The sequence below is a fragment of the Myripristis murdjan genome, chromosome 2, assembly GCF_902150065.1.
Source record: "Myripristis murdjan chromosome 2, fMyrMur1.1, whole genome shotgun sequence".
Lineage (NCBI taxonomy): Eukaryota > Metazoa > Chordata > Actinopteri > Holocentriformes > Holocentridae > Myripristis > Myripristis murdjan.
Window position 1 is genome coordinate 4478763 of NC_043981.1, and position 16268 is coordinate 4495030.

Sequence of the window (16268 nt, forward strand, 5' to 3'; positions counted from 1 at the left end):
TTTACATGCAGAGAAAAAAAAGGCATTTGTTTGTATCTAATATTCATTTCTAAACAAATATATATTTATTCACTTAAATATATATTATTAATGCTTGTGTGATGGATTATCCTATTTGAGATGCTGGCACACAATGGATGCCTTAGTATTACTTAGCAGGGGGTAAACATTATGTAATTACAATTTAATAAATATCAAGAGACAATAACAGATTTATTGAACAATTGTGTTCTCTCTAGTGACATTTTTCAAAAGCAACACACAACTCAAGGGCTGCTGAACAACACCTCTGAGCTGTTCTGAAATCACTGTAAGGCAAAGGCTCTCGTGGCTTAGTGCTTGAATCTCTCCTGAAAGAAGCTTGTACAGTGTGAATGCGAGATAAAATCCCATGTTAGGCTTGCCATTTTTTGCAGTGTGTCTAATCCAAATCCCATATCCCTTTTATAGAAGCCGGGCTCTTGTGGGGAAGCAAAGTGCACAGTTTCACCTATCACCATTCATTCAGGCGATTCACAGCTCTCTCTCTGGCTCCTGCTCTGTCTCCATCCTCTCGTCACCGCCGCTTCCTTTCTTTTATTGCGGCTAAGCCTTTTTATTTTTCACCTTTATTTATTCAGTGATTTTCTCGCTGTGACCCAGCTGCCACTCATTTATTCATTCAGATGTTTTTTTAATTTCTTTTCAACTACACACTTCCACCATGTTCTTGCGTGGTAGTAGTGTCGGTTGTGCTACAGTGCAATATCCCTCACTGTACTATTCTCATTTATGTGTTAACTGTTATTGCTGTGTCCTGTAATTTGCTGGATGCTGCTCCAACAACCCAATTTCTCCATGGGATCACGAGTTTTACTTCCAGCAACTTGTGTTCAGTCAGAAGTCCAAAATTGTCAGAAGTTTCAAAATTTTGTGGTACAAATATAGCAACCTTGGAGACCGTCGGCTATCGTCTTCATGAAACCACTCGGACTGAAACTGAAACTGCAACTGAAACTGACTGTGTGGACATTATTAAAAGTGCGGTGAGTGTCCCTGATACTAATTTACTCTGCACAAAATCTGCTATTGCAGTCTTAGGAGTGAAGAGTTACTGACCAAAACATGAAGTTGCTTGTTCGAGTGGCATGCTCTGGGCGATCTCTGCATTTTTGTTGCCTGGGCCGTAGGGGCTGATTTGAAACCTTTCAACTGGATTTGATCGCTCTAGGACTTGTCGTCTCTCAAATTACAGATCTTTTCGGGGCAGAAAAAGCGGAAGAATAAACCGCAGGCATCTGCTGCGCTTGAACCTACATAATTAATTTCTAATGTATATGTCTCTCTGCCTCCATCCCCCTCCCTATCAATCTCTCTCACACATTCACTATATTCTGTCTCTCTCTCTGTCTCCCTCTTCCTGTTTGGTTCCAGCAGTGTTCTTTTCAATCAGAAGACTTAATTCATGAGTCATCATCATTATCTCGCAGCTGGCCTTCAGTATGGTATTTCTTTCTTGCTTATCTTTCATTTCCAACCTCCATAATCTTCTTTCCCTCCCCCATCCCTCTATCTTTCCATGTCTCATTATCTCTTTTTTCCACTCTCCCTTTTTCCCTCCTGCCATCAATGAAGCTTAGAAGGATGCAATAATACTTTCATTTTCTGCCCAAGCCTAAACAAACTACAGTACATGAATGAAGGTTGGATAGTTTTAACCATAAAGCAAAGTTTGTCAAAGTACTCTTGGTCACTCTTGGTGGAGTCTGCAGAAGGTTATAGGGTTGCTTGCTTTCTTAAGCTGCTGACACACCAAGGCGATGGTCAGCCTTCAGTCTTTGCTCATCTGTATTGGACCATCTGTGGCCAAAGATGATCTGTAGTCTGCACAATGAGTCCCATACCTTCTGGCCTCATTGGACCTCCTCAGTGGCTTCCTGGCCGATTCAACATGTTGAATGGGCAGTGGATGCCGTCAGTGAGATAGAGCTTTCTGCATGGCAGTTCAGTCTGAGTGAATCAGGACTCACTAGCTATTAAGTAACCATAAAGAGTCAGCTGTGGTGAAGATCACCCACAAACAAAAGTACTTCAGGCAGACAAAGCCAGGGCCAGCTGCAGCTTCTCATCAGACATACTGCTGCTTTAAATAATGAATTCAGAGTTGTTAAGATGACTGCTGGCATCTCCGTGGAGAATTATTTCCGCTCGCAGCAGGGACAAAACGGTTGTGCGTTTTGACCAGGCACCAGCTTGTGCCTCGAACTCTTGGCCTTGACAGCACAAAGCTTGAGTTCCTCCTGGACTATAGCTGCATTTTAAATCCAATGCTGTCCTCAGTATCCTCAGGAGTGTCCTTACCTGAAGGTCAGTTAGGAGACTGCTGGTCTCCCTGACCCGGGCTCGAGTTGCATCTAGTTCTATCCTGAGTTTCTCCTGAGTCTCCTTGAGACAGGTGATCTGGGTCTGTGCTGAGCCCAAGTTCTGCTCCCCTTCCCTCACCAGTTCCTGCAAATGTGACACCTGCAAATGATATCACCAGAGAGGTTACAACATCATCATCATCATCATCAGGCTTCCTGTGTACTTCACCAACACAGTGGGTAAGACTGGTCTCTAAGGACTCGAAGGAAAGCCTACTAAATGATCAGTCCATGAAAGTACACCAGTCTTGTCAACATAAAGGATGACTAAATGGAAGTGTTTGGAGCAGTTTCATATTGTACCTCCTGATTGGCCATGTTGAGTTTGGCCGACAGCTCCTCCTTCAGGTTGTCCAGTTGCTGCTGGAGTCGGTCTCTCTGCTCCTCCAGTGATAGCCGTTTGATATCAAACTCCTGACTCATTTCCTGGATGGGATGGGAGGAGGGAAAAATGGAGGGGGGATAAAAAAGGAGGAGGTGGAGGCAGAAAAAAAATCACATTAAAAAATCACATTAATACCAATGTGGGATGGACAAAACTATTTGGAAAATGTATTAATAATGAAATCAGCAATGGAACCAGCAATCTTCCTCAGAACTCATTATTCCAACATTGAGCGAACAGAATGGAAAAAAGGGAGCAACGTAGTTTCACTGGGAATTAAACTTGAACCAAATTAAGCTATCTATCCACTGGAGTGGGATCTGCTCATTTTCCATTTCTGCCCAAAAAGCTACTGGCTTTCTTAAAACCGCATTATCTTTGTAACTTTCAAACAGGGGCTTTGAATGGAAGCAAAGAGCAAGTGACATTTTATTGAGTTTTTTTTTTTTTTTTTTTTTGCCCAAGGACAATTCTCAACAACACTTGGAAACACAAATGTCACCTTTAGGTGGTGTATTTGTATTGCTGTGTTTGAGGTGTCACAAACTACAAATGACCCCAGGCATACTGTTTACCATGCAGGCCTGGCAACCTTTTTTTTTTTTTTTTTGCAGAAGCAGGAACACTGCTCAGGAAAAATATTCTACTGAAATACCCTAAAAGTAATCTTTCAAAAGAGGAGGGGCATTAAGAAGCCACCGTAAAATCCCATTTGTGCTTTAATATGCAGTCATGGCAGGAGTTGAGCGTGAAGCAGGACTACTATATGGAGTAGAAACACGTGAGCTGTCATTTGGACTTTAAAGGCCATCTAGTCAAACCAGCCAGCTTTTATAATCCTTCATCAAACCATGGCATCCAATCCTATCTGGACCATTCTCCCTCTTTCTTCTCTTCTCTTCTGTCTATCTCTCAGGCTCTGTCTGCATTTCCTATTTCCATATTCATACTGGAAATGCATGATCACATATAGCAAAGCACGGTGTTCATGGTTTATAAGGCAACAGCAGTAGTAGTGCATTATCAGCTGTAGGTGCACTGTAGTACAGCTGTTGACCTGAATATGCTTTGTCGGATACTTAGAAACCAATGTAAAAGTTTTGGATTTATTTTCCTGTGATTCCAGACCTTCTCTGTATAGCTCCTAACATGCATTAAGAAAAGAAGTCCAAACTGAGGCATTACGCATAATAAAAGAGCCGAATAAGAGCACACTAAGTCGTAAAATCCTCACTCATTAAATAGGGGTTAAAAGATTTAACTGGTATGCAGTCAACTTCAATTAGATTTTCCATCTCTTTCCAGCCTCCACTAGGATATATCTTTGGTAATCAGTCAAGCTATGCATGCTATAAACCAGAGAGACAATCATATTCCAATTACCCAAACCAGCAGTCAGAGATGAAACATAACAACATTATCTATTTTTACGTCTTCAGTCCACGTGTAGCAACCATGGAAGTACACACACAGATCCACACAGATCCAATAAGGAAACATTAAACATCACCATAACAACATTACACTGTGCTTGTAATTGTGCCGTCCCACACCCTCCGACGATTTTTCCCCTGCCGTCCTAAATATGACATTTTACTGTCTGCCATCTACGTTATCCCATGTGAATGTAGCATAACATCTGGCTTCTCCTTTTAATGGTTTGTATAGACTGCTGCTCATCGTTCAGTTGCTAAGATTAGCTGGAAACCCAAGTAGCTTACTGCTCTGTTCTCCATAGAAGGGATGAAGGCAGTTGGTCAACCAGGGAGCCTCCCATCTCTAATAGGATTGACTTCTAAACCGTTTTGTTTGTTTTTTTGAAACTTTGCATGATCTCCCCAGTGGTTTAAGACGTGCACATACTACACAACAAATTCAACCCCCTCCTACCCGGCAGGTGCTTTCAGGTGCCACAGAGCAAGCCAAACTTAAGGAGAAATACATTTACAATTACAAATAAGACTTGTGAGGGTCAAGCACTGGATAACTGTGAGCTATTATAATTTTAGTTATATGCATTTGACTGGAGCTTTACCTGCACTCTGCAAACCAATATCACAATATGCAAATAGCCAACATTTGATCTGGGGAATAGTCCTGTTTCTTTTTTTATGTGAAGTGCATCACAAAAAGATGTTGTGTGATGTGTATATAATGTTTCTATGAATTACTTGTATTTTACTTGCATCATTTAAATTGCCCCAGTTGTGTTATATTGCAATACAATATTTTATTGAATTGTACATTTTGAGTCCTTCAATGACTGATACATGAAGCAGAACAATAAAGGCATTTCTAGCAGAAGCGGTCTCTGCTGCACCCGTGCAACTAAATAGAGGGGTTTCAGGTGATGTAACACACCCCCTGGCAGCCAAATTGGAGGTTTTCAGCAACTGGGCAGGAACGGCTTAGGAGAACTGATTGTGTCTCTGCTAGGGATAGGAGGATAAACCGATTTGTATCGATACATGGACACGCACCAGCATGATGCAGGAGCACTGGCAGAGCAGTCGTGAATAGATACAATTTTGGAATGAAATTGAGATGCATCAGTTTTTGCATCTTTGCATCAATAAAATCTGATCCATTTAATTATTAGATTTTCTATGCCTTTATTTAGAAATATGACCCATCCAATAACTGGTTATTATGGGCTATTTCTCCTCCATTACATTACGTTATGGAGTGGACTGCTGCTGAGCAGCATGGGTTAGTGGCATCACAACAAACTCATGTGTTGAGGAACAAACACACACACCTCCCCTGCCTCATGTTCTGTTCATCTCAGGCTAACAGCCCCAAGAGTATTGAGCAAAGTATTGTATTTTTATAGTATAGTATTTTTATTGGCCCCTTAGCTAACAGATATGCCTCTTTGTTAATCTTGAGCATCCTTTACTATGAGCCAGGTGTTATGGAAGTGTACTGTACTGTCAACATGAAAAAGACAGAGAACACTTGTACATGACCTGTGAGACAAGACCCATTTGTGAAAAGTCCAAATTTTATTCGGTTAAGAAAAAATCATAATCATTCCTTTGCATTGTCATACTGCATCGAGTCACACTGTGTTGAATTAAATAGTTAAATTGCACTCCATCTCAATTAATGGGGTAATCATAATGTATTGCATCAGTAGTTGCTGCTTATGTATCTTTAATGTATCAGATCGTTGGCAGTGGGGCGAGATACACATTGTATTGGCCACAGAGCAGAGATGCACAACCTTAATCTCTACATGTACAATTCAGTCATCTGTAGTGGTTAAATTGGGCTGAAGCCAGCTGGAGCAGAGCTTCAGCCTTACTAAGTACAAATGGCATCCAGCCAGACCTCAGTTACAGCTTCTAAATTGTCTTAAATTGGCTTACATTCCCTACTACAGTGCATCACTGAACTCTGACAACCTGGGGTCAGTTTAATCCCGTCTGGTTTGCATCTTTTGTTTCACACAATAACAGAACTGTGCACTGCTATCTGTATTACAGCAGCAACATACTGCGGGCTTGCTGTGGGTTGGAGCAGCATCGCTCTTCAGATTGATTACCTCGAACTATTGATCCCCAAGGGCAAATGAGGTCGCTACAGAAGCAAGGCAAACAGGATTCAGCAGGGAAAACAGGACAAACAGAATAAATGCACACAAACAGAAGACAGAGTAAACAATAAAAGGAGAAGATAATGCATTCAAGACTGGAAATGTTGCATAGCGAGATGTTCATGAAAAAAGGAATTAGTACTCTTTAGTACACAGAAAGTGGCCAGTAGTTCCACTTTCTGACCCATGGTGGACTTGGCTAAAGAGTAGGAAACAATATACGTCCATGTCCATGTCTCATATAATATTTGTAGAGAAGAAGAGCCACCGGGGCGCCCCTAGTGTATCAGTTCTTGAGTTATGGTTATGTTTTGTGAGTTCACACTGACTTTGACCTTTCACCTCTGACCACCAAAATTTAATCAATTCGTCTAAGTGTGCCAAATTTGAAGAAATTCCCTCTAGGTGTTTGTGAGATATCGTGTTCACGAGAAGGGGATGGAAGTGAGATTACAGGGTCTTTGACCTTTGACCTTGAGAATGGGCCAACCTGAAAACACATTTTCTCCAGCCATGAATGTCACTGGCATGGAGGCATAAAAATTATAGTGACTTCCCCCTGAAAGTCAATGACTGAGATTGTCTTTAGGAACCCCCCTGCAGTTGACTCAAAGCTGTGAGTCAAGTTATTGTGCTTTGATGGATCAAATGTCACCTATTTCTGCCTGCAATATTCCCATCGATATTTCTATACCAATTCAACTGTGTCTCCACAGTTGATAACATGCATGCAGTATGTGGGGAAACACTGAAAGCACAGTGAATTTAGGCTTGTTTTGCTTCAAGCTGGTTAATGATTTAGTTGTTTACATTTCCTAATATTTGCAAAAAAAAAAAAAAAATCAATTTAAGGTGAGTTATGAGAGCCTCCTTTAATCTGACCTACATACCCAGTGTTTCAAATTCACAAACAATTAAAATCTTAATGCTGCTGTTTTATTAAAAAACTCTGTTGCATTTGACTGTGCTTGATTATGATTGCTTTGGTTATTGTTGAGATCTATCAACACAGATTTGTGCTAATGCATTTTCTGATTGCTGGGAAGACTACAAAATAGTATTCGCTAATGTTGTGTTGTTTTAATCATTTTGATTTCAGTAAATCCACATTCATCATGAATGTGTTTCTGTTAATAGCAATGAAAAACAAGGATTATGCCTTCTAGAAAATATATTTCAGATTGCACTTTTTGAGAAAATATGGCCTGGCATGTCTGATATTATTGATTCCAAAATATAAGCAAAAGTGAGAAAACAACCTTTTTTTCAGAGAACACAACATGTATTGAAGATTTATTGTTCTGATCATTTTGATATCAGTATCACTGCATTGTCTAACCTGCATTGTATTGACGATGTATTGCTGTTCATATGGATAAAAGGAATATGCCATTTGTGAAGAAAATTTACTTTTCCTAAGTTGAAATAAAATAAAGTAGGATATAACTCTGTGTAAATGTATGTGATGGTTTGTCATTTTTGAAAAAGCGGGTCCCATGAAAACCAGTAATCTACACCCACACCATGGCAATCTGTTACAGGGAGATTTGCAACACAACTGCAAAGCCTCTAGTCTCCTGTCTTATCATGTCTTAAATAGACGGCAGTCAAGTATGAACCTGTACAGCACAAGCAATTTGTGGAATTATTCATTATTTAAAATAAATAAATAAATAAATATCACAGGGATGGAACTCATTGCTTTGACAAAATGACCACTCTATTATTTGTGGCACTCTAATTATCTCTTCTTCGTGTTCTCTGCCTCTCTCTCTCTCTGTGTCTGTCTCCCTCTCCATCACCTCCTCTCTGTCTTTCTGCATCTACTTTAATTTCTGCCTGGTAAAAACAGACTTTAATCTAAAGATGACAATGCACTGCGCAGCTCTGGGTTATATAACATTTCTTTCTCTTGGTTTGTCTCTCCCTCTCTGTCCTCTCTCATGTTTGGTTCTATCTATCTTTTTCCCCCCATATCTTTCTCGAAATCTGCAGACACACACACAGGCGAGCACGCACGCACACCTCTCGCATGCAGCTTGGAGGCAGGATTTAATGTCAATGACAATCAGCCACTTAGCAGTCGGCTTCAAACAGCATGGAAAGGAGGAGCTCGCGAGGAACAAAAGAAAGAAAGACGACAGGAGAAGGAAAATAGAACGAGGAGGGAAGAGGGAGCGAGGAGGGAAAGGCAGAGTGAGTTCAAAGTAAATTCAAAATAATATGCAAATCTATGTTTAAAATAATACATACTGATTTTAAATTCTAAACTAGACGTGTGCTGTCGGTGAACAACAGCTAAGCAGGGTATATCCACAAAACAACCTGCATCCTCAGTGACACCTCGCACAGCCCTACAGAGCAAATCTGAAAAGATCTGAATATGAATATGAAACTATATTGTCCATCAAGTGGAAATTTTCCTTTGGCTTCACAATTTAAAAGATAAAGGTCATTGGAAGACATAAAAGATAAAACACAACAAATCAATACAACCAACCACCAAGTGCAACTCCCTACAAACACCCTTGCAACCACCTAGTTCACCTTAGTAAACAGAACACTCAGAAGCCACCTTCTGCATCTTAGTAACCACCTAAGAACACCTTACAAACCACCTAGACCACCATAGCAACCACTTACAAACACCCTAGCAACCACCTAGTTCACCTTAGTAAACACAACACCCCAGTAGCCACCTTGTACACCTTAGTAACCACCTAAGAAAACCTTACCAACCACCTAGACCAACATAGCAACCACTACAAACACCCTAGCAACTACCTAGTTCACCTTAGTAAACACAACACCTCAGCAGCCACCTTGTGCACCTTAGTAACCACCTAAGAACACCTTACCAACCGCACAGACGACCATAGCAACCACTACAAACACTCTTGCAACTACCTAGTTCACCTTAGTAAACACAACACCTCAGCAGCCACCTTGTACACCTTAGTAACCACCTAAGAACACCTTACCAACCACACAGACGACCATAGCTACCACTACAAACACTCTAGCAACCACCTAGTTCACCTTAGTAAACACAACACCTCAGCAGCCACCTTGTGCACCTTAGTAACCACCTAAGAACACCTTACCAACCACCAAGACCACCATAGCAACCACTTACAAATACCCTTGCAACCACCTAGTTCACCTAGGCAATGTAGCAAACATTGACCCGTCACATTTTCAGAAAGGAGGAGGCACATTAACAGTGGAAGCAGGATTTATGTCCTACCCACTGTTATGTTAATCCATGTTGTCACGATTACGGAAACAAAACCATTTAAATTAATTAAATTTGTTTAATTCTGTTATAATTTTTGCCTCAGCAGCATGTACTTTTGTATTTCAGGCTAACAAAGGGCCTGAATTTAGGTTTACTTAATGCTGGAGAGAGACTTGGGGAGCAGGAAGAATGGGGGAGGATGAGAGAAAGATTGAGCATAGACAGAAATTGAAAGGATGAGAGACAGAAGCAGTGGGAAAACATTCAAAGAGAGATGTTGTTTTTATATCTTAAGTCTTAATGCTGACCTAATTAAATGTGTGCAGTCGGCTGAAGGAGTTTCATTTCTTGGAGATACATATTTCTCCAACAACCACGGCTGTTTGCTCTGAAAAAGGCAGTTTAATTTGATCTTGATGCTTGCAGAAACAGAGTTAAGCGACACAAAAACCTGTGAGTAACACCATGACATTAATGTGTGGCTGTGTATGTAATTATATCCTCAAAATGACAGGTTGGGGATCTTATAGATTCGCCCACAAAGCCGCCACATCAGCAGCCGCAAATCCCGGCTGGGAACATGATAACCCCAACATCTTTTACTCCAATCTTTTCAAATTTACTATGCCCTATGGAAAGAACACTATTGATTTTTGGTAACTGCATGACCTTCCCAGCAGAGCCACCATCAGGCCAAACTTATCAGTTTGTGAGAGGGATAACACAGGTCTTTTCAAATTTGCTGTGTAAGGATTAAGTCACAAGGTATGACTGAAAATTCAGGCAGTTTTGGGTATACACTCTGAAAAAGAAGAAGAAAAGTAAAGAGAAATAGAAATCGAGCAACAAACTAAAGAGAGTGAATGTATGCTATATGAGTAGATCTATCTAGCTATCTAGTTTTACTTGGTTAAGAGCCAATTTCTTAAAACACCGTCATGTATCAATAAAAGGTGAACATTTTCAGATAACTCTTCTTGAGTTTGAAATTATTTGCAGACAGAGAATTACAGCAGGCTTTACACAAGATTATTTAAATGTAAGAAGCAGCCACAGGGTAGGACAGAAAAATATTACCATCACAGTATGTTTAAAAGCTGAAGCATGAATTAAACTGTCGCTGAGGCAAGTTTGATCTAAAAGAATCTACAGATCCAACAAGCATGTCATTTCAGTTTCAAATTACACAAGAATAAAAACAGGGACTCAAACTTTTATTAGACATATAACTAAATCATTCTTGTTTAGGCCAAATTTTTGTATTGACACTGGACACATATTTCCCCTACATATTACATACTACATATATGCTAGATACCATGCACCAAGAACGTTTCACAAATGTTCTGAAAACGATTAATGTATCAAAAGCACTCCACATATCGAAGACATTTCAAAACAGTTCCATGTATTCAGAATTATCAATGTATCAAGAATGCCCCGAGTATCGTACGTTCCATGTATTGAGAATGTTCTATATATACAACAATTCATAAATAAAGAATGTCCCATGTATGAGAATGTTTCAACAATTGGAATGTTCCATGTATTGAGAATGTCCCGTGTACTGAGAATTTTTCATGTACTGGGAATATTGTGTGGACCCAGGATGTTCCATGTGTGGAGAAAATTCCATCTATCGGGAATGTTCTGTGTGTCGTGAATGGTTTCATTAAAGTTGGACAACCAAATTCCTAACTGTACCACTTATTAATATGAAAGTGGCCAGTGGGGAAATAAAAGGAAACACTGCATACCACAACAAAGTACTGTGCTCGGATTTCTGACAGGCAGAAATCGCAGCAGCTGGCCTAGTAATCATCATTCAGTCCTTTGTATTGATCAATAAGCCTATGAACTCCCTGCAGATACTGTATAATCGAGTCATCTTCTGTAATGGAGAAGTAAAAATCTTAGTTATTACCCCATCACCAGAAACTGCTCCCCTTCATCAGCAGCTTTTTCTCCTCATCTTTTACTCCCTGATTCCCCTCACAAGAGTTTACTCACCGCCATGAGGAGCTTCTTCTCCTCCTCTTTCTCCTGCAGGGCCTCCTCCCTCATGGCCTTGTGCTTCTCCTCCATGTCCTGCAGAGCTCTGACCTGCGCCTCCTTGAAGCGAAGCGCCTCCTCGTCATAGTGTGCCCTCAGTCTACAGAGCTCCTTCTCATAGCCCTGGTGCTCCTCACGCAGAGACTAGGCAAAGGAAAATACATATTTCCATGACCGCTATTTTCTAAGCACTGGACCAGGACCAAAAGGCAGGTTACAGGAAAGTCAAAGGGAGAAAGTACTGAAAGGGAGACAGAAAGTGTGGAAATTCCTGCATTGTCCTTCATCAGTCACGTATCCCCTTTTTTGATCAGTTGTTACAGAAAGTCAATAGAGTAAATACCTCCAGCCCAGAATCTGAAATAAAGAGCACAACCAGAGGTGGGTATGGGCTTTTGAGAAACCCTTAGCCCGTGACCAGCCTTTCCACCTAATTTGATGGAAGTCCAAGCATCTGTTTGGAATAGACCCATTCAGACAATAAGAACCACTGTTTCGGATGGTAATAGTGGGAGTGTTATCAGTATCAGTAGCAGTGGTAATACCAGTAGTCAGTCAGTAGAAGTACCTGTTCTAGTTGTAGTACTTGTTGTTTGTGCTTTTCATCAGTGGCTTGGCTCTGGTTCAGCAGAGCTTCTCTTTCCTCCTCCAGCCTGTGGATCTTCTCCTTTAACCGGCTTTGCTCCTGGTCCAGGTCTCTGATGGTTGCCTCATGGGACATCTGTGTGGCCTGCAAGGAGCCTATCTGACCTGGGAACAGCCAAAGCACATACAACTATATTGTAAAAACTATTTCTTACTCTCACTTGCACAAAAACAGCAGCTGCCAAACAACTCACCAGACCACAGGAACTTAGCAGGGATTAGCCCTACGGATAGGGGCGAGGATGACACCAGCTTGGTTATTTTAAAAGTTTATCAATGCATTGTCTGCTACCAACACCCGTGAACCCCCACTGCTGAAGATAAACCCCTGCTGCAAGAGATAAGCTTAGAGTGTGGGATGATATTGCAACAAATATCACTTTTATTCATAGTGGCTATGGTGGCAAATAGCTTAGAAATACAAAAATAAATCAACAGGCACACACTTCCAAAATAACGTTACATGCAGTGACTCTTGTATGAGTTTGAGTTTATTAAGATGCACTGAGCCATCCACGAGTGGGCAGGAGTAATCATAGATCTATTACCATTTTCAGGACTTTAGCTTAGACAGTTTTAGGAAACGCCTCATAACCTCAAGCCCTGATCAAAAACACATCTGATTCATACTGGCATTGAACCTGGGAATCAAACCAGTGCGTTATCAACCAAGCTACACTCATAATTATGCAGGAATGCTGCTCACACAGACTTTATAGATATGTCCTACGGTACATGCTCAGTAGAAAGTTTCTAATTCTTGGGACGGATAAATGCACCGACCTATTGCACAGCTGACCTTATGACAGCGTGACTTATACTAGCTGCTGGTAACAGCTAAGTATAGACACTGCTGAAGTGCAGATTACTGTTTTACACCTGGGATGCATGAAATAAAAGCACCAGGTGCATCATTTGCTCTTAAGAATGCTGAATAACAATAATATTTACAGAGGAGGACAAGATTTATAAGATATATGAGGGCAGCTGTACTATTTTGGTCTAAAATTGCATCTAACACGACTTCCTTTGGGCAAATATCAGGATACTTCCACTTGGGCTCAGATATGTGTGACAGCGCTGAGCAAACCTGATCAAACTGGTACAGTAAAAGGCATACAGTTATTCACCTGAGGCAACTATTATTTTGACTCCCACTGCAGCTTGGCTCAGCATGGAAGATGAAACACGACAATTAAAAGAAAGCAAAAAGGCGACCTCAACGGTAGCTGGAAAGATGCCTCAGTTTGTAGTCTACACTGAAAGGCTTAATGTAGCGGAAATGTGTTTGAAACAGGCAGGAGAAGCACACAAATGTATGTATCTCAATAAGCTTTATGTAACCTGTGGACATTCATGTTTACTGGTGAGTGTTGACAATTGAGATTCAAATACAATCTTTTATTTCCAAGAGTTTGAACACGTAATCCTAATGCACATGTACGCTACTGAGAGCTTTGGATATAAACAAAGTGGATGTTTCCTTATTCAGCAAATATACACTATCTGGGGTTCTGGGGTTTTAGTTGTACAGTCATTTTTAGGGTGATAGAGTGTGAAATAAAGTGCTCTGTAGGCTGTTGTGTGGTCAAATGGCATCAACATCAAACTCATCAAACCCCCAGATAGCTGACCAGGCAACTATTTTTAGGAGTAGTGGATGACGACTTAAATTCAACCGTCATGAATGCCCTAATCTTAACACGTAATCTGCACTGACCCGTTCCTGCTCAGTCCATTTTCCAGGCTGACTGTGATGATGTGATGTTGGCATTAGTCCCAGCTAAGCCATTCTTAGACAGAAAAGGTGAGTCTAAGTACAGACAGGGAATGTATGATGTTGAATAAGTCTTAAATGGTTACAAAAAGCCTTTTAAAATCAATCGACCAGTGATGATAGAAGTGCTTAGTTAAGGTAGAACACAATAAAACACAAAGCTGTTTCTCCTCTCTGTTGGCTTTTTACCTCTGAAATATTCATCTTTCAGAGGTGAAACACTAGGCAAAGCAGAAACTGCACTTTGGTTCCCAACTGTGCTACTTGGCTGGCCTAAAGGCTCAGAATAGCAACAAAAGCTGCTGCAGTTTGAAGGTGAATCAATGGCCTCATTTCCACCTGGCACTACAGTCCCAAAGCAGATAAAAAATGGATCTAGATGTGTCTACACAGGGCATCAAGCCACAATTTAACACAGCTTTAAATTCATCCCGCAGGGAGTGAGGAATGCTTTCCACCTGACATTTAAATGCCAGTGCAGTTAAAATTTAGTTTTAGACAGAGACTAGAAAGGTCCTCAAGCCACGTTTTTACACATTTTTAAATCCCCAAAATCTGCTCCCAATCCTCTTTGTGACTGTTTACAGCTATTTTTAAAATGAGGCCTAGTGCACTATCTAGACCCAGTATGGATCTATCTGCTGTCTGCGTTGATGTTTTAGCACTTTAACAAGACAAAGGCGGTTTGGCCTTCCTATCAGTCTGAATCATAGTTTCATTCAGTTTCATTCATACAGCCATCTGAATGTGACAATGACCACATTCAAAATCACTAATACTAACAACAACATGTATACAAAAAGGCCTAAAAATGCATGTTACACACTGAAAACCAGTTTCCTGCTCTTATTTAACCATTTCACTGGAGTTTGGAAGCATGTACACAAAATTTAATCCATTACCCTATTCACTAAGGAATAACTGGCAACCCCACATAATTAATGAATTAACACAGACCTTTGTGTTTTGTAAGGAGGTGCACAGGATAATAAAATTCATTGAAATAACTGATGTCTTGGATGCAAGTGTATAAGCTCAAGATCCTGAAAAAAATCCTGATTTGGTGATGGAAAAGGTTAATAGTGTTGTAAATACATTCAAAACAATGACAAGAAAGAAAATAGATATACTGTTGAAGAGGACTGGAATCTGGTAAGATTCACCATGAAAACAGTTTGCAAACATCAGATTCTAACTTATTTTCTGTTTACGATTCAGACATTTGGCAGAGGGTAGCTTCAAATGCATTTCAGGGAAGAAAGGGAAGGAATAAGTACATAAGTCTGCTTTACTCAAGCACATTAATCTGAAGCCCTCTCTGGGTTGAAATGTTGGACAAGTAAAGCTTACAGGGAGAAAGATTAAATGTGTGGGTACTCCCTCGATTTTAAATATTAACTTCAGTTTTTAGGCTACACCTCAGATAAACTGCGCTCAAGCATATAGTTTTTTTTGAAGGCTTATACTGATGCCAATATTTTTGGACCACAAACACAACAAACATTCTGTGTTTTAGTGCACCATGGCACATTAAAAGCCCATTTAAACCCAGGCGTTGGAATCAGTTCAGGTTAAGGTGTTCCCATAGATATCTAGTGTCATCAACTCTACGACAAATATGTAATCAGTCAAAGCAAATGCCTTAAGAGTGTTCTAGTGTTTATATGTGGTTAGTATTGTATAGTACAATAATTAAAAAGACAAAGAGGAGGCATATCTTACTGGCTTTGAGGAGTATTTCATTTGCCTGCTGCTGTACTCGATCCCTGCTGCCTTCCAGTTCGTACTCTGTGTCCTTTAGCTGCATCACCCAGATCTCTCCATCCTGGATGGCTTCCTCCAGCTGCTTATGAAGGTTCTGGAACAGACACACACACACACACACACACACACACACACACACACACACACACACACGCGTGTATGCACAATTTCAGGTCAAAATCCCAAATTTTAACAACCGCTCATTCGTATCTCCCACACCACAACTTGGACCGACGTGACATTTGGTGAACGTCCAGCTATCCTCGCTCTGCAAATTTGCCCCGAGGACAATCACTTGCTTGCCATATTGGATTTTCCACCATTTCGAATTACTTGCAAAAAACAGTTTTCTCCTCAAGGCTTTTTAATTTGTCTTTGTTTTCAGCAAGTGTGTCTCGCCCAATTGA

At 40.5% G+C, this 16268-nt stretch overlaps 1 protein-coding gene across 1 annotated transcript in view; it reads right to left on the bottom strand.

Moving 5' to 3' along the window:
• Positions 1-16268, bottom strand: part of fam184aa (family with sequence similarity 184 member Aa) — a 71673-nt gene that overhangs the window by 31736 nt on the left and 23669 nt on the right. The window contains exons 8-12 of the mRNA XM_030071507.1: positions 15820-15955; positions 12244-12425; positions 11634-11819; positions 2706-2828; positions 2341-2502 (exon numbers count right to left, since the gene is read on the bottom strand). Of these exons, the coding sequence (XP_029927367.1) occupies positions 2341-2502; positions 2706-2828; positions 11634-11819; positions 12244-12425; positions 15820-15955 (789 nt within the window). The remainder of the gene's footprint in view (positions 1-2340; positions 2503-2705; positions 2829-11633; positions 11820-12243; positions 12426-15819; positions 15956-16268) is intronic.